This window comes from Falco peregrinus, chromosome 1 (assembly GCF_023634155.1).
Source record: "Falco peregrinus isolate bFalPer1 chromosome 1, bFalPer1.pri, whole genome shotgun sequence".
In the NCBI taxonomy this organism is placed as follows: domain Eukaryota; kingdom Metazoa; phylum Chordata; class Aves; order Falconiformes; family Falconidae; genus Falco; species Falco peregrinus.
Window position 1 is genome coordinate 52,844,381 of NC_073721.1, and position 19,422 is coordinate 52,863,802.

The 19,422-nt window shown below is 44.5% G+C and overlaps 1 protein-coding gene across 1 annotated transcript in view; it reads left to right on the top strand.

Annotated features, from left to right (window-relative positions):
• LMX1B (LIM homeobox transcription factor 1 beta) overlaps positions 1-18,832 on the top strand; it is a 107,797-nt gene extending 88,965 nt beyond the window's left edge. Inside the window, 6 exon segments of the mRNA XM_005231406.3 lie at positions 4,815-5,047; positions 8,703-8,881; positions 9,881-9,958; positions 10,359-10,425; positions 11,275-11,436; positions 13,185-18,832. Of these exon segments, the coding sequence (XP_005231463.1) occupies positions 4,815-5,047; positions 8,703-8,881; positions 9,881-9,958; positions 10,359-10,425; positions 11,275-11,436; positions 13,185-13,342 (877 nt within the window). The 3' untranslated portion in view covers positions 13,343-18,832.
• The last annotated feature ends 590 nt before the right edge of the window (positions 18,833-19,422 follow it).

Here is a 19,422-nt window from a genome sequence, read left to right on the forward strand (position 1 = left end):
GCATAATATATTTTACTTCAGCTCTAACATATTTCTTACTATACGAGTGCGAAGCAAACTCCCAGTTGGCTATAGAGGCACAATAGGGATGTCATATACAGGCTGTTATCAGGAAGAAAAGCATCAGAGCTAGAGACTATAGCTGCAATATTTTCAAAAGCTTGTGACCACCATCTTTGCATATTTATTAAATAAAGAAAAGCCAGGTATCTGCTGTGGTTTCTTGCAACGCATAAAGTCAGAGTAACGCAGAAAGGAAAATGATTTAACATCTCTGATAGGTAGACAGCAGCATCTGTCCTCTTGCATACATCAAACATGGCTTAATAACTTCCTATTTACTGCTTCATGGCAAAAGTCCAGTAAATAAACAACCTGACTGAATTAGTCTATTTTTATACCTCTGTCCTGTATAACAAACCTCTTGAACCACACTTAATATGAACAGCAAATTTTGCACTGCACATGGAGATCTCTCAGCACAGATTAAATTAGTTATAATAAAACAATTAAAATCTATTTGCCCACAGACAGGAGGAAATGAAGGACCTGGGTGAGCAAGAGAAAGGTAAAGGGTGGGTTGTCAGGACATCAGAAGAGTAAACAGCAGAACCGTGATTCTCAGGAGTGTAGCAGGGTCAAACTTACTGCAAGATAACTACGCAAGAGATAATAAATCAGTAGAACGTATTAAACACCAGATGGTTGTGCCCATGCAGGAAGGCACAATGGATCATGTAACTGTGGTTGTTTCTAAGGATTACTGATTCAGCCTGACTTCACAGGGATATCCTAACAAATAAAATCTTTATGGCCTCTTCCGCTGGTGAACATTTTCATCTACCGTTTAAGGACAGGACCACATGTCTCAGCGTTTTCATTGCCCCTAATATATATGCAAAATTAATTTCAGTTCACCCAGTTTTAGCTGGTGAAGATTTCTTGATGATATAGTACTGTAAAATTGCTTCACAGCATTTATTACAAATACTCAGATGGACAGATAGGCCATTGTTCCAAGCTTTAGCTCAGCTGAATCCCCCAAGTGTTTCAGGCATAGAGGCAAACACACTTAAAAACTCCTAAACCTATTGAGTTGTCTTTCAGAATTGTCCAGGCAACAGAATTTATTTATAAAACTCTTGCAATCACTGATTCAAAACAAGGTTTTCTTGTTCTGCTTTTCTCCTTTGTCCTCTTTGAACAATTTTCTTTGGAATGTTTTCGTTGTGCTTAGGAGTCGGAGATTTCCTGGGGCTTCTAATAAAGGCATTTGATTTCTACTCTCCACATACTTTAACAAGTCCAAGGATTTTGAGGTTTGACATTAACTTAAGAGAGCTGGAGATAATCAGCCATGGGGGTAAAAAGTCAGAGTTATGCAAATTATTTGTAAAATGTATAGAAAGAAAAAGAAATATTGCTTCAAATGTGGTTGGTGTGGGACAGAGCCTTTGTCTCAGCACAGAATATCTGCATGCTCCCCTTCAAATTTATGGCTTTGATTGAAACCTGTAAAGGGGTGATCTGTAAAGTATTCCTGCTATCCCACACTTCTCAACAGGTTTATTACCGTTCGTTTATAAAATGAACGGTCTAATGAGCAGTGGTTTAGATCACAGATATCAAAGTCTGGTCATTTGTCAAGATTAGTTTCCTGTTGTGAGATTGCCTTGTGCAAAAGAAGTGCATAACCTTGGGTTACTCTCTGGAAGCTGAAAAAATACCTATAAACACTTTATAAGATAGATTTAATAATGATTTTATAATCTCAGAATTAAATCCAACAGTATGGGTGGGGTGGGTGGGGGTGTATTTGAGTAAGTGCGTGTTATAATGCAGAGAGTGCCCAAGTGCAGAGCGTGGAAATTTGTTATGTTGACAACGGACAAATTAAAGATACAAAGTCCATGCAGTATTGTCAGGCCAATTTAATGTTAATTTGAATGGGTTAATGCTACATTGACGACAATTGTAATTTGTTATAACTAAAAGGCTGCTTTTGGAAAGAAACACTGCTGTGAAAGCACCGTCTTTCTGGCAGTGGTGAATTGGCAATAAATAACACAAAATATTTTCTATTTATGTGTTAACCCTCATTTATTTTGAAGAAGAGCTCAAACGCTCAGTAAGGCAGTACGAGGCGAAGGTGCTACCCAGGTGAACGACACACGCCGCAGCACGGGGCCGGGAAGAAAGCGGGTTGCTTTTACGTCCCGGCTAGAAGAAACAGGGCCGGGGGGGGGGGGGAGGGGGGCGGAATTGCCTTTCCTACTTCAAATTACGTGTAAACCGTACTGCACTGGGGCGTGCACGCTCACTGACGGCGGCACATCGTGTGGTTTGCCTGGCAGAGACGGGCAGTCCCGGCCATACCTGCGGGGTTGCGCCCCTCACCGCAGCGTCGGGCCCGCTTCTGGCGGGCAGCGGCCCCCCGGCGCCAGCCGCCTCCGCGGGGGCTGCCCTGCCCGCTGCCCCCCGGCCCGTTCCGCGGCGCTGCCGGCGGGGTGCGGCGGGACGGGTGTGCTCTGCCGGGGGCAGGCAGCCCCGCAGCCCCCGCCGGCCGGGCCGGGATGCTGCCTGCGCGGGGCTGGGGGCCGGCGCCCCGCCGCGGCCCCCCCGGAGCAGCCTCCAGGCCAAGCGCGCCCATCGCTCGGCGCTGCTTTGGCCAGCAGCGCGGCCGCAGCGCCGGGGCTTGATTGCCGTTATCGCCGCGGCGTTGCCAGGCTTTCAGGCGGGCCGTGTCACGTTCCGAAGTTACTCTTTTTCAATATTTCTCGGCCCAGCAGCGCTGATGCGAGACGCGGGGGCTGCCGGCGCGGGAGCGGCCGTCGCTCCCCCCGGTCGGGCCGGGCGACCCGCCGCCCCTGGGGCTGGCACCGCGCGTCGGGTCCGTCCCGGCCCTCCGCATCGCTAGCGACTGAGTCTGGCTGAGGCGCACACGGGTTAACCGCCGCCGTGGTGCACATGGGCCGGTGCCAGTTAGGGGAGCCGGATGCCTTCGCACAGATTTGCTATCTTCGGAGTCTTTAAGTGTGCTCCATCATAACAACAGTCTTCAGACAAAAGATACCAGCTTAATTAAACTGAGTCAAATACGTTTAAGCAGCTAAATAGAAACAACTTTTTTAAGTGCTTAAAATCTGTTTGCTTTTTTTTTTCCCCTTTGTGTTTTAACCCTTATTCTGTATCGATAAAAATATTTCCTGCTTAGGAATTTGCTAGCTACAGCATGGTAAGAAAAACCTTGCAGATAAACCCAACTGACTGTATGAAGTCAGATGGCCAAGTTCACTAGCAGTGCCTGGGGGTCTTGTGTGGCATCAGTTTCCCTTTAATAGGACTAATTCATTATGTACCCCAAAAAGAACCACTCCACCTTGCGTGGCTTATACGATGCACCGCTGGGACCTTGTGCAAAGGTACACACCGAGCCAGCAGGGTTAATAGTGTAGATCTCTTTTATTAGATCGAAAGGTACAGATGGGGAAAGCCCACAAGTTCTTGGGCAGTCAGCCTTTCTTTGGATGCTGTATTTACATTTTCTTTTCCCTCCTGCCCATTCTGTGACTCCATCATTTTGCTGAGGAGCAAGTGACTGCCATTTTGCTGTACTTCTCAGCTCAGACAAAATGGAGGCTTTGGAGGAATCAGTAACTACCACAGCCTGCGCCTTCTAAAATTGAAGATAATTGCCTTTTTTATAAAAGGTGGTAATTTTGAGGGTGAAAAAAAATAATCAGCGTACCCCATCCCAAAAGGCAGAATCTCCTTTTTTTCCTGTGAATACATGGGTGCAGTTGTGTTAATTTCGTTGCCGAAATGTAAATCTTAATGCACCTTGCTATTTGATGTATTGCCATAAAAGACACTGAATTTCAAATCGCCAAGCCCACTGTGTGATACAGGGACCTAACTTAGTTATTTATCTTTATTTGAAGCAGCCCTCTTCCTAAAAGCTCACTTAGGGAGATTCCCAGTCGCCATTAGAAAAGCAAAATAAAATTAATCTAAATCATTCTAACTTTATCTTAGAAAATTAATGATGGATGAAAGAGGGGGTTCATAAAGGTTTAATAAGAACTAGTCTGGAATACAGTGTGTATTCTAGAACCCATGATTATAGTGGTAATTTAGCAGATTGTATCACTGCCTATCTCTGCCAAAGGATGTTTCACACCATTTAAAATGCACAGTACTCCCTTCAGAGACAGGTTGTTCTGGAATAACTCAACATCCAAAGAAAAGCCGTGTTGTTTCACTCCTCTCTTTATCAATTGCATGTGTGCGATTGCGTGTGTGTGCATCGTCTTCTCCTCAGCAATAGCACTAAGTTTTCATGCTTGTTTCTGTGTTCGTTTATCAGACTCCTCAGAGACAATACCAAAAATGGAAAGTGATGAGATCTATTCAGAATAGGGTTTAAGTGCTGAACCAGAGAGCCTGTATAAAACCAAGCATGAATTGGCCCTTCCTCTAAAAGGTGAATTAAAATAAATTTGGTTTTGAACAAGTTATCCAAACTCCAAGAGCTCCTTTTTGTTTCTCATTTTGAAGAGGAACAAAACAGTGAGATAAGGACTAACCTTAGCCTTTTTTTATCCAGCAAAGGTGATTTGGGAATCTCTAGACCAAAGGGATTGAGATTTGAATAAATTGCATGCCTGGGATGTTTCCAACACTAAGGATGCAAGTCTCGCAGTGTGCAAAAGCATGAGACAAGCTGATCTGTAGTTAAAGAATTTGCTGTATTTAAATTCATGCAGTGTGTGATCTGACATTCCTTTTGACTTTACTGCCTCTCTCTCTTACAGGCTGTTTGCTGCTAAGTGCAGTGGCTGCATGGAAAAGATCGCCCCAACAGAATTTGTGATGAGAGCCCTGGAGTGTGTTTACCACTTAAGCTGCTTCTGCTGCTGCGTTTGTGAACGACAGCTGAGGAAAGGGGATGAATTTGTTCTTAAGGAAGGGCAGTTGCTCTGCAAAAGTGACTATGAAAAAGAGAAAGACTTGTTGAGCTCGGTCAGCCCAGACGACTCAGACTCAGGTGAGCTTTTCCCACACCTGCTCCAACTGGAAAAGCTGCAAGGGTTTGTAGAGTCTTCTTATAGAAAAGTATATACACTTTCACATCCATTTTATCTATATGCACATGCCACTCATGCAAATTAGCAGGCACAGCTAAAAAAATCCCTACTTATGTCTGCCCTCCCTAACTTTACTCCCTTTCTTAACTTGCAGCTTAGTAAATGACAAAAGTTTTTTGTTTGAATCAAAGTATTTTCCCATAAGATCATAAAATATGCATCAGAGTGTCTTCAGTTATCTGCGGCCTCCTTCAAAGTGTGCTGTTTTCCATAGGCATTTTCCATCCACTTAATAAATCTTCAGTGGATGCTCTGCACATACACTTTCAGCACCGAGCTAGGAAAATGGGCATAGTAGTAATATGATTTTCAAGAGTATTCTCTCTGCCAGTCACAAATGGTAATGTTAAGAAGAACTACAAATACAACACAGAAGTTCTGAGGAGAATCTGAAAGTAACAGAGTAGTGGGTTTGTGCTGCAGCAATAGCATCTGCAGTGCAGGGAGCCAGGGCAGCTGCCCGCTCGGCAGGGCTGCCTGTGTATCCACTGCAATTAAGGCAGGCAAGGGGGCTCACAAAAAAAGAAAGATAAAAAGCAATAACTTAAATGAGGAGTCTGACTCTGGGTGCTTTCAAGCCAGCTACAGTGCTTGGCTCTCCTGACTTCCTTCCCGACTTCTCCCTGGCAGTATGTCTCTTGGGTGCTACTAAGGCTCTAGTTTCTGATCATATCTGTTGCCTACCTGCTGTTTTGTGTCTGAGCCCCATTCTGGTGTCAACCTAGGAGATCATCTATGTGACAGCTGCACTGTGGCTTGTGTGCTACCTATGGTACAGAAGTGAGGCATGCAGAGTTCACCCACTGCAGATCTTCAGGGGTGCCCTTCAGGTCCTGTGCTGTTCCTGATGATTGCAAACTGTTTAGGATCCAGGGACAACAGGCTCGATATTTTACTAAAATGCACTGCTACTAATCTGCGGTGTGAATTCTCTCTTCAGAGGGACCTGGGGTTTGAACAGTGTGATTGCAAGAGTCTGCATCGCTTGGCCTGGGAGTTAAGGCAGAGGGTCACCATACTGTGGCCAGAGCTTTTGCCTTCTCCTAAAGAAGACAGTGGAGCTCTCACCCTTGATAGCAGCTGGTGGGTGTCTTCCCTGAAATCTTCATGGTGGTGGGGAGACAAATGCTTCCTGTCCTCCACACATTTCCTAGGGAAGGTTTTAGAAGAGAGTAAGTAAAATCCACTTGCTGTTGGTCCAGGGCTGGGAACACGGTGCTGCACTGGACAAACAGTTCATACACTGCATTTGGGTGCTCCAGTTCAAAACCCAGGGGATCTAGCGTTGGTTACAGCGAGGATTGGCTTTCAGGCTCACAGGCAGTTCCAGGAGAGATGGAGTGCCTCCTTCCTGTGCCATATACACTCAAGGAGACTGAAAACCTCCTGCTGCCCATGTGCCCTGGCTCATCCCAAGACTAGAGACAGTGTGTACACAAACTGCTGCCAGCCATCGTAATTGCATGCTGGTTTCCCAAGAAAATGTCTAAGAAAGATCAACAATTACCATTCCATTAAGTGTACAAATGACATGAATGTCTGCCTCTGGTTTATGGGAAAATGCATTATTCCGGTTTATCTAGGAGCAGTAATTAACCTTAATCTCTGATCTGAGAGCCATATTCTCCACATTGCTGAAATCTATATTTTCATGTCAGGAATGCTGCAAGACAAAGGTCACTGCTGGCTCGACAGGACAGGTGGGACCGGGGGCTCTTTTTGAGCGGCGTGTTATTTATTGCCATACTGTATTTGCAGGACCTTGAGTGCTCTGCTCTATAAATCTTGTGTCACAGGCTTTGGGCTCTTTGCGAATTTGCCCAGGGCACACGGGTTTCCCACTTGCCCTTCGGCATGTCATTCTCATCACCAGCTTCAGCATCCTGCTGCCTGCCTGCCTGTGTCCAGACAAACTCCCTCTGAAGAGCTGTGTGCAGGGCTGTTCCCATGCCACAGCGATGGGCACAGGCATCCTCCTCCCCTGCCTTCCTCGCTTGCCGCACAGGCACTGGTGGCTGCTGTTTGCCAGCGCCTGTGCTGGAGATGTGCTTTGGGCAGGGGTAGGCTGTCCTGCAGGACCAAATTTTCTATTTTGTAATCAGCAGTAAGCTGCCACAGTGGCACAAAACAACCTTGGTTTCAGTTCCATTTTCTCTTAGCACAAGAGATAGTTTCTTACTCCTGGAGATGCTTTTTCTTCCTCCTTATTCTCTGTTAGCCAAACCCAAACCTGAAAAACAAGCTGACAAATTAAATGGGATGTTTTGTCTCCCATTGTCAAATACATCGACAACACAGATCTCCCAGATGCCTGGGTGAGAGCAAATGCTTTCACATAGGCCTGGCACAGAGTGTGTCCTTCTCCAATCAATTGTTTATCCACTGGACACAAAAGTAACTCTCCAATGAGCAATATTAATCCTCACAAACCTTTCCTTAGAAATGGCATGCTGGAAAGTTAATAATGTCATGGTTATTAAAATGACTGAACTTCTCTTTAATCATCAGGCCAAAGATGCTTATTAAAGTAAAAGGTGATTAGATTGCTAGGTGCATAATAATCAGACCCTAAAATGAATTAAAGTCTAATTTGTTAATTCCCCAAACGTAATCTTTGAGTACATAAAAACTGAAGTGTGTTTCTTCATGTTGAAGTCCTTATAATAGTGTATTAATGTTTTCTGGAAGAAAAATCAGTAGTCTGTTGAAATAAAATATGCTGAGTTGCAAAGTTTTGTTTTTCCCAACAAAATTTGTGCTTACTCTTCAGCCTTTGCCACTGCAATTGAGATTTCCCAGTACGATATAGTAACACTGGTAACAGCACCTGATTGTACAAATATTCAGGATTTAACTATAGAAAATAGAAATAGTCTATTTGGTCTACACAAGCACATATATACTTGTATGTATTTACCAAGAAAGAAATTTGTGCATGCACATATAGACACATTGGAACACATAGAGAAAGAATGCTGATATTTTCTGTGCAATACAGAAATGAGATGGCAAAGATTACATTTGATATCATCTCTAGAGCTTCAAAATACTCAGAACAATAACTGGAATCTACACTATATTTAGCTAAACAGATTTTGAGATATTTGTGTGACACTTGCATTTACACTGCTATAGCCGTGCGGGCAGCAGTACAGGTCTGCAACTAATGCTTCAGGAGAGGATGTGGCTCTGGGAAAGGTATGTATCAGTTGGTGTGGTTGCAGCAGGGGAGCATGCAGGGGACCAAGCAATGCCAGAAGGGCGCAAAGTCTCTGTGCCTGATTCCTAGAAATATTGAAGCATTGGGCTTCATGGACTGATCAGTCCCATGCCCTCAATTAAAAAACATATTTTTATGCTTTTGTGGCATTTGATGTAGACAGTGCACACAAATCTGAGATAGTCTCTTCCTGCCCGCAGTTGCTTTACGTGTTCAAATAAACAGGGATAATAGCTGAACCTGTTGACTAGTTTGGCAGCTGAAGAGCAGTTCTCAAACACCCTGTTACTTTGGTGGAACAAGCACAATTTTATATCCTGTTTATTTTTCACCAGTTAAAAGTGATGATGAAGATGGAGATGTTAAGCCCACCAAAGGACAAGTAACCCAAGGAAAAGGAAGTGATGATGGGAAGGATCCAAGACGACCTAAACGACCAAGGACAATACTTACTACGCAGCAGAGACGAGCATTCAAAGCATCCTTTGAAGTGTCTTCCAAGCCCTGTAGGAAGGTATGTGCTTTGCTAGGGACCTGAAGTCAGCTCTGATGCCAGGCTGTGGGGGTGACAAGGTCAGGCCACAGCTCCAGACAGCCCCCTGCCACTTCCCAGGACAGCAGCAGGTGCCTTGGGGTGAATACCAAGCCCAGGCCAGCATATGGCGATGCTCACCCAAATACTGTCTCCGCCTGCAGCCATCAGCAGCTGAGGACCAACCTCCTCACTGTTATTTCTAGATATTCACCCGCAGTATGCAGAGCAGCTCTGTGACTGATTCCTGCTGAACAATACCTGGTTCTTGTATGACATGAAATAGGCCTTGACTATCAGAGCCCGGGTAAACAAGTGACTTTCGCCCTCCTCCTTCCCACCGCAGAGGGAGTCACTATCCAGTGAGATGGCTGCTCAGCTTTGGTCCCACTACTTGTCCTTCCAGTCTTGCCTTTTTATGAAACCTAACCCTGCTATGGATCTTGTTTATAGCATGTAGGGAAATGTATAACGTGTGCTTCGCTGACAAAGCTGGTGAAAATGAAATCTTTGCAAAAAGCAACCAAGGTAACTGTTTCCCTAAGTTTGATTGGGAAAAAATGGAGTTGCATCCTGAAAGCTGTCATTTTTACAAGAAGTGACATTTTCCTGCTGACGTACAAAGTATGTCTTTTGGGACAGTGCAATGTGTCTTTTTGCCCTTCTAAAGTATGACATTGTACCTCAACAATATGAAAAATATTCACAGCCAAATTTGTATCTTTTTGCACAGAACTGTTTTATGGGTAAAATAAAAATCACGAAATGACTCTGCGTCTTTTTACACAGCTATTTGTTCAGTACTCACAAAACATAGTGACATGAAGGACAGAACTTGAACAAGCAAAAATACGAGGAATTTTTAAATGTAATCCTGTACAGGCAGTTACCATTGTAAATACAGGCATATTTCTCTTAACATAATTGATTAGTTTTTTAAAAAATATAAAAAATCACATCATTAAACTTTTCCTCCTGTAGGTCAGAGAAACACTAGCAGCTGAAACAGGACTCAGTGTGCGAGTTGTCCAGGTCTGGTTTCAAAACCAAAGAGCAAAGGTAGGTTGTTTGTCAAGTTCTCAAAAGTAAAATGCAAATTGTCCTCCAGCACAGATTCCCCCACCGCAGATGTAGTACATGCCCCAGAGATCCCAAGGACTGAACTGTACATATTTTGCATGCACTGCTGTCTACATCCATACAAGAAAGGCAACTTTCAAACACAGACATAAAGTTCATGCGCTCAAAGTGACATGAGGCTGGGAGTAAATGTTGCATGCAGACATGAACTGGAAACTGAAATGTTAAAGCTTAGAAATGAAACTGAACCCACAGTGGTGTGTGCATGAATATAAATGGTTTGTATTGATCAATTTGATGTTTGCAGAGAGTTTTGTAAGGCAACAAAATGGTTGCATTCAGAGCCATGAGATTGTTCTGTTCTTCCTCTTTTATTCAGATGAAAAAACTAGCACGAAGGCATCAGCAGCAGCAGGAGCAACAAAACTCGCAACGACTAGGGCAAGGTAGGGGATTTGTGATGAAGGCAAAGCAAGTGGAAAAGAATCTGCAAGGTTTCTTGAAGTGCCATTCCCACATCATGTCTTAAGAACAGCCATGCAGGGCATGCACCAAGTCTGTGGATAATGTGCCATCATCAGTAGAAACACACAGAGGTGCTGTGTCTGAGTGCCCACCCCAGGTTATCCCAGAGCTTCCCACGGGGCCAGACCCTGGCAGTGCTTACACAGAAGCTGTTACCTCCTTTCTACAAGAAATGTGCAGTACAGAGGTGCTTTCAGTGGAGGAGATCTCCAGGAGGCTCACTCCAGGTAGATCTTCTGGCTTTTTTTTCTCCTGAAGGAAGGGGGACCGTGTTCAGCTGGGCATCTGCAGGCTGCTTGCAAGGGTGTCAGCATTGCTGCTGCAGCACAGCACAGGGAGCCCCTCCTGTGCCCTAGCAGCTGGCCGGACCCCGGGGCAGGAGCAGGGCTGGCCCTGCTGCTCCGTGGATGCTTTTGAGGTTCTCCGTGTCCCAAAGCTTTGCAGCCTCAGATCCTCCTCTTTACACAGAACCAGAAAAACTGGTACCAACATAAGTTAGAGAGTATAAGGTCTATGTCACGCACAGGACAGACTTCGGGAGGGTACGCTCCAGCACCCAGGAGCTCCAGAAATGATATATTCAGAAACTACAAGTCTTTCAACTCACCGCTCAGGGTTGTACTTTCAACAAAATTTGGAAGGCTCCTTTGAATGACAGGACACACCCAGCTGTGTTCACTCTGCCCTTGGGTTCAGTGTTGCCGCTGGTGTTATTCTCTGCTGCCTCTTTGTTCCTCAGCAGTGACTGTGCCCTCCTGTTTGCTTTGCAGAAGTAATGTCCAACCGAATGGAAGGGATGATGACATCTTACACACCACTTGCACCACCACAGCAGCAGATTGTAGCAATGGATCAAAGCAGTTATGGCACAGACCCATTTCAGCAGGGTCTTACCCCTCCACAAATGCCAGGCGACCACATGAACCCTTATGGTAAGGCATGCATCATTCTGCCGCATCAGAAATAGCAGGGTTCGTATGCTGGTTCACACACCACAGGTTCAGTAGAGTTACTTGCTTTTGTAATTCCTTTTTTCTGGGATTTGTACCAGCCAGTTTTGTGTGTTTATTTTCATGTACACATAAGGGGGTAGAAGAGAGCTCATCCTGGGCTCTCGACACCCTTCAGAACTATTTCACAGTGTAATTCTGATAAATGACAAACCAAGCAACATCACCTCTCCAGCTCCGCTTTTTTAAACCACTATTCAAGACACTGAAAAATAAACAGTACCAAATTCTAGCTCCCTCACAAATTTTTCCTTTTTCTTAGAAGCTTTGGGGGGGAAAAAGTGCCTTCAATAAAGAAGTAATCTATTAATTTCAAAATGAATAAGCGCCCCTCTAAGATCCCTTAGATTGGATGCATGGATTTGTTAAAGAACAGTTCTTGAGCTACTAAGAAATGTGTCACCACAGGACATTTCTCCTGCATAATTTTATTCTTTGCCCAAAATCAAGATGATGGTTTGCTTTCATGATTCCCTGACCACACACCATCAAGTGGATAGGTACACCAAATGCATCACAAGCATTAAATGCCTAATAGTTGATTCTGGACAATTGCAGTGTGGCATTTAAATAAAATTTAAGAGGATTTCTCAGACTGTGATTATTGGCCTTGCTGTAGCCCACAAGGGCCTGTTACATCAGACTCGTTTCTGCTGACCAGAACCAGACTTGCTTCTACTTCATTGTAGAGGTCCATGTGCATATCACTTCACAAGCACAGCATGCACAGGCCAACAAGGAATCTGCTTTGGGTCCATGTTATTACTTTTCCCACTGAGACAAGTCCACAGTACACACTAGGCAATTTGGTAAATCCTGTAAGGAGCTGAGGACATCTGAAGGCCCAGTGAGCATTAGATGGCTTGTGATTTTGTTGCTAACAATTTCCTTGGCTTTCTAAGCAAATGTCCTCGAGAGGCAGGTTCTGTGCTCCGAAGTGAGTGCAGGAGGTAGCTCAAAGCCATTTCAGATGAGTACATGAGGAAAAAGAGCCAGACTAACGCTTTCTTAGTAATCACAGGACTTGAGCACTTTCTGGTACCTTAAGAGTTGAAGTAAGCTGAAATCTTAGTTGCTAAGGGAAATAAAAGGTGCTGTTCCAAACCAGCCCCAAAAGAGTGGAGTTTTCTGAAATGAAAGCATGTATACAACTATAGCTCACTTGAGGCCAGGTGGGCTGGGTCTCCTCCTGGGTCTGGTTGCATTCTCTTACCTTGTGAGTAAATGAAGACCACTGCTGGTTATGGTGCTCAGACAGTTTCTTCCTGTTGCGGGCACCCCATGTCTGGTCCCACCTTCCTCAGCAGCCCTGGTGCCCCCACTGCTGCCGGATCCCAGCTCACAGAGAGCCGGGGGCCTGTTCCTCCCTGGCACCGTTTGCTCCTGTCATCAGCCCAGACTCTTTTTTTTTTTTTCCTGTGCCGCTGACTGATGTAGAAATTAAATCCTGGCAGATCTGAGTGGCACTGCTGCCAGCTGAACTCTGCAGATATGTTGCTAGCCTTCCTCTTAGTGTAGGTTGGACCCTTAGAGTGAAATTATGTTAACATGTAAAACCAAACCCAGGAGGGTTCCCTTTTGCTGCAGTGTGCAACACGTAGGCATCCGTGTGTACTATGTCCTCCTCTGGCTGCACAGAATCCAGCTTAACGTATACGTTTCATTTGCAGGAAACGACTCCATTTTTCATGATATCGACAGTGATACCTCTTTAACTAGCTTGAGCGACTGTTTTCTTGCCTCTTCTGAAGTTAACTCCATGCAGGCTAGAGTAGGAAACCCCATTGACAGGCTGTACTCTATGCAGAGCTCGTATTTCGCCTCATGAAAATAAAAGAAAACAAACAGCCGGCGTATATTTAGCCAGTGACTTTTTCCAGTGCAGACTCTACAGCCATATGTTGCCCAGCTCTTCCTTCACAGTGACTCCTGCTGCCTCTGGACTGCAAAGAGCATTTTTAGGAAGACTGTATCTGTGTGCATATATGTGTATGTATGTATATATATATTAATGCCTACCTACATACATACATATATATATGTAAACAAAACACATCCACCAGTCCCATACCCTTGATTCCCAGCTTGCACCAGACCACGAGACAAGCACGGAAGGAACAGAAGACCCTGCTCGTCAGCAGCCTTTGGTTTGGTTTGGTTTGAGCTCATGGTTGTAAAGGAAATGGATTTTGCGGAAAGCTAGACCTTTTCCTCCTTTCTCTCTTCCTTTCTTTTGGATGTTTAAACTTTTTTTTTTTTTTTTAAAGCCACTGATACTGACATCAGTCGACCATATGACAAATAAATCAAAGAAACTGGAGATTCCTCCCTTTTCTTACTGCATGATTCATACTATGTTGTGGATAAATTGCCATTTGAACTGTGAGAAGTTAATGTAAATGTGACGTTCAACATTTGTTTCTTTCTACACTTTTTCTACATAACCTAGATCTGCTCATTAGTTTATAGCCCTTATGCATATGATACTGAGGAAACTGGTTAACAGTAATATTTGTGGAGAAAGCCAGTGATTTCGTAATAAGAAAGGTCTATGACCCTGGAGAGGAGATGCATGTTAGGGACAGAGGCATTTAGGTTAGTATTGATCTTAAATAATTAAAACTAAAGGTGCTTACAAGGCAGAGTTTTATTTAATTCTTTTTTTTTTTGAAGTGTGAGAATAAAACAATTACATTTGTTTGTAAGTACTGCAGTGCCAAATTTCAAGTCTAGACCATGATTGGCAAACATGTGTAGTTCATTCTGGTCTGTTTATGTTTTGCACGAGGCATAAATGTGCTATGCTCCATTGTCCATCTGGAATAATTAAGCACTCCTTTAGTTAATTATCTTGCTTCAGCAAGAATCTATGATACAGAATTCTAGCCTGAACCATCAGAAGTCCTGAAATGTGCACTGACCCGGGGAAAAAAAGTATGAAAGAGACACAATGGGAGGTTTAGGTATGTTGAGCTGGAGTCTAACCCAAGTCCTGCAGGTTTTGCACTGACAGGACTCCTGTATTTACAAGAAATACTCTAAAATGAACCTATTAGTGCACACATAAGAAGAACAAGTACACAAATTGAAGGGAATGTCCCAGCTGAAGTCTGAATGTCTCAGATGCTGAAGTTTGAGCATGTGTCATATAGGTTTTCGTAGGGCAAAAAGTATCATAAATAATAATAGTATAGTTATAAATATTGCCTGGTGATAATTATAATGTGGAGAGGCAGACAAGTACGGTCATGGCTTTCAGTGGAGAAAACTTCATGGGGAAAATTTGCCAGGGTAATATCAGTAATTATAGGGTGTGTTCAAAATAGAGCTCATGGGGAAAGATTGGCAGGATAGGCACTTTCTCAAATAAATACCTTTTAATATATTGACCATAATAGCCGAAAACAAATCCAAAGTGTTGATTAATCCAACTCCTCCAGGCTGAGGACTGGTACCAGGCCAGTGCTGCAGAGTCTCCCGTGGGGCTCGGCACCTTCTGCGGGAGCGTGGGATGCTCTGGGACTCCTGTCCTGGGTGGAGAAGCCAGAGCAGGGCCCCTGAGGAGAGAGCAGCCTCACCTCAGCAGAGCGGGGGTCCTGCTGGGGAGCCCCCGGACAGCCACCCACCCCTTCGCTGATGGGGAAAGTCCTCCTTGTGTCCCAGAGGGGTGGATGGCAAGAGTCAGATGATAGGTCCAAGGGAAAAATTACAGTCACATTCCTCCCAGTGTGAAATCATGGACCAAGCTTGTTAGAGGTTTCTTGAGAAAGCAGTTTTTATCTGCAAGATAAGTGCGTGCATTTTCACTCTGTGGAGCTGAGGAAAGCACCAGGGGCGAAGACTATGTGTGTGCAGTGCAGACAGCAAAGTGCAGACCCAAGGCAAATCCTTCCTCCTGCTGCAGGGTGGCAGACCCACTGTCTGCCACACACACAGCCCTTGGTGAGCAAAGGGACCGATGCCAGGGCAATCGCTCCCCTCCCTGCAGGTTTCCATCTTCTCCCTCCACCGTGACAGCCCAAACTGCAGCTGCCATGCCCAGGGAGACAGGTCTGTCGCACCCATATGCTTTTGCTAGCAACCATTCTCTCGCTTTCTGACAGGGATGTGGATTTTCAGTTGAAGGTTGTGAACCTCTGGATATGTTTTAAAATTGGAAGAATTTTTTCTTACTCACCCCCTTCAATTATTTTTCCCTTTCCTTGTGTATCAAAATAAATAACAATTTCCTTTCTCTACACGATAGCAACCATCTATAAAGAACTCAGGTGATCCTCACTGCTTGCAGGGCAGAAGGCAAGCAGATTTCATATGGCACATTATAAACATTTGTCACCACTGATCTCAACAGATTCATCAAGTTTTCCTTTACTTTAGAGTCATAGAAAAGTATCTTCACCATCTCAGACATACCGAGTTTATAGACTCTACACATAGGCACGACCTTGCTTCATCCCTCATTACTGGCAGGATCAAAATGGCATTTTTAGTGTTTACAGGGATTTCTAAGGGAACCATAATGTGACGTACAGTTTGGAGAACTGCCTTGTCCCAACTCTACCTCTGCTTCTGAGCTGGATGTTGAAAAAACCAATCCATTTCCAAGGAAAGAACCAGATGTCCCATTTTATAGCTGAAGTAACCATAATCTTTTGCTGATTTTTTGATGACTGTTTGCCACCGTTGTTTTTTCTTTTTTTTCCTTTCGCTGCTTGTACATACCATCTCCTCTCTCCTTGGTGTGTTGTATGATGATGCCTTAGCTGTTTGTTCCCCCATATTCCACCATCTCTGGTGCCACGTGCACGACACAGCCAAGCCCTCTGGCATGTGTAACGTTTCCCATGCCACTGTGGGTTGCTGCTGGTCAAGGGAAGGAATGCATAGCCAATGATTTCCAGTGGACCCATTATATCTGGCAAAGGCCAAAGTTCATTAAAGCAAAATAAATGTCACTTTTTTTTGTGGAATGAATTGCCCTACTGGAGTGTGATCATTGTGGGTTTAACCTGGGACCTGCAGTAAAGGATTATATAGCAACCTCTGACCTTTTTGATTTCTGCTTTACTCTCCTATTGTCAAGGGAATGTCACCGATCAGGTGAAAGTAAAATGTTTAATGGGCCATATCCCAGTAATATCTTACACTGAGTCAAATTGATAAACTCTTGCCAAAAATTCTTAGCGTCTGGCACTTCCACGGAAACCACAAACAATGATTGCACATATGGGAGCTTGAAGGCTAGAGGTCATGACAGCAGTTTATTACATGCACCTTACGGTGATCATTTTCCCTAGGAAATTAACCCCTCACTAATATAAATGCATCAAGTGAGCTCTTCATGGTGTTTCAATCATGGTTTTTTTGGCTAAGAAAGAAATATATGTTAAACTGAAGTGGTGATAAGATGCAGTTAAGTAAAAGACGATTGATTAGGTTTCAGTGTTTGCTCAATAATGTTTAAAAAAGATGATTGTGAGATCAGAATGAATATGCTAAGTGCCAGCTTCCTCAGAAGTCTTTATTGTGCGGTTACCGGATCCATAATGGGGGCACGTAGGGCACTCAGAAATGGTTACGGAGCAGTGTGGTCCTTGATCCCACTGCCAGGCTCTCAGCTGGGCAGCAGCATGTTTCCATTGCATGGCTGACTGTCGAGGGGACAATTCGTACCGTGCACTGTTGTTCTCAGCCCCCCGTTTACCACAGCACTACGGATTAAACCCTGTGTCATAAGCATTGAGGGGCTAGTGGTAAATATTTTTCACAGTCACAACACGGACAACAATTATGTTGCTGTAAGTAAAGTGTGGTCGTTGCAATCACTAAGACTGAAACACCATCCTAGGCATTTTTATCTCCTTTTCTTCTTTAAACTCTGTCATCAAAAACATCCAGATCACTTGGCTCAGTTGCTGCTAACCGTGCCTGAGATGTGACTCATGTTAGTCTCACGATGGCTGCTGAGTGGATTTTTCAGGCCCACCCTGCAGAAGTTGGATGAGAATTACCAGGTCCTTTGAAGGGTCATTGCTGCTCTGTCAGCAGCAACTCAGCCACCTCACTCTGCCATCATGGCATGGGGAAGGTCCTTCATGCCAGCAAACCTTCCAGGGATGATGTGAACCCACTTACCTCTTCCTACTGTGCTCAGGACTCCCTTCCAGTTTCCTTAAGGATCAGAAGTATATCCCAAGCCACTGACCCAGGTGCCCTGGGGAACCAGGCTCTGTGATGCTGCTTAGGGATGCTGCAAGCTGGGGTTTGTGAGAGCACCTCTTTGAACAGTGTCATAATAATTCTGGTTGTCCCCAAAAGTCACTAGAAATTAACAGCAGAATCCAGGAGGAAGGGAAGGGTTCTTACAAGCCTGAAGCTTGGTCACAGCAGTGAAAGGACAGAGAGGCTACTGAAGCACATCAAAGCCATGGGAGCTGGAGCCACAGTACCCAAAGTCTCAAGTGCTCAGGATAGTGCTTTACACAATCCCATGTCCAAACCACGTCATGCATTTCTGAAGAACAGACACTCCCAGTATGTATGGGTCCCTCTCCAGCCCACCCTCCTCGCGCCAGTGGCACGGGACAGCCAGCTTCTGCACCCACAGCAGCGTGGCCAGGGCTTCAGGCATCTGTTCTCTCTGGTTAGGGGGTTACTGGGGCACTTGCTTACCCCTCGGCAGGTACCTGAAGTCCTTTGGCTTTGGTGGGATTTAAGTATGGTCTTGCTTGTTTGAGGCCTATCTGAATAAACTGACAACTATTTGCCCTACTCAAGGATGCAGCCCGGGTCCCTGTGGTTCTGCACACCCCGTTTCTGCGCAGCAGTGACTGTGAAGGGACTGCCAGATACTTTGCATTGGGAACTCTGTTTTTAAGTGAACACCCTATTTTTTAGCTGTGTATGGCTGTATTACTTGTATATTTATATATTCTGTATTTATGTTATCGAAATGTAGTATTTTGTAGCTGTCTGTTACAATTTAACTTGTAAAAAATATGACTATGCTCTCTCATACTTAACCAGCTGCCTTTCAGCGTAGATTCTCTGCTCCTTTCCCTCTGTTGATAACAAACCACCATAATGTATGTAGATCGGATATTTTTTTTTAATTTAATTACTTGTCATTGTTAAATTATTTATTAGTGTTTTAAAATTTCATTTCACTGCATTTTTTTTTCCTGCCACCATTGCCTGGCAGCTAAGATACATGAGTTTCTCATACATTATGCTCCCTCCCATGTGCACATACGTGCACGTGCACACACACACACACACACTCTAAAACAAAAACAGAAAAAGAAAAAAAAAGAGAGAGATTACACTTCAGTATATTTGTAAATAAAAGCAACCTGTAAACAAAGCAGGATTTTCTTTCAGTGTGCAGTTCTTCCTTTGTTTTTGCAGACTGAAAGCACGTTCTCTGCATACTGGGGATGGCACTGCTGTTCTCTCAGGCAGCAAAACCAGGGGACTGTGATTGCTGGGCGCTGAGTTAATATTTTTCATGGTGTGGAACAGTAGTTAAGGCTGCTCGGTGGGTGCCCTTCTTTCTGCCACAGAGAGACACAGCAAGGGCAGTGGCAGGGTCTCCTTTCACACTGGCCTCGGCAGGTTGAGAGCTCCTCTACAGGGATGGGGACAGCCTTTTACATGTCATGGCCCTCAGCCATTTTTGCATGGACTAGTTTAGGACAGGAAAAGTCTGTAGGAATTAAAGATGATGCAACCCGACCAGCCGCTCAGACCAAGCTCCGTCAGACAGAGATGTGTGTGGGGCAGTGCCAGCAACGCTTACTCTGAAGCACATGGATATGACTAGTCAACTGCAATAAGCCCAGCAGCATTTTGGTTTGGGCATACCTGGGGTCATGACAAGCCTGGGTGTGCTACTCCTCTGCCACTGGC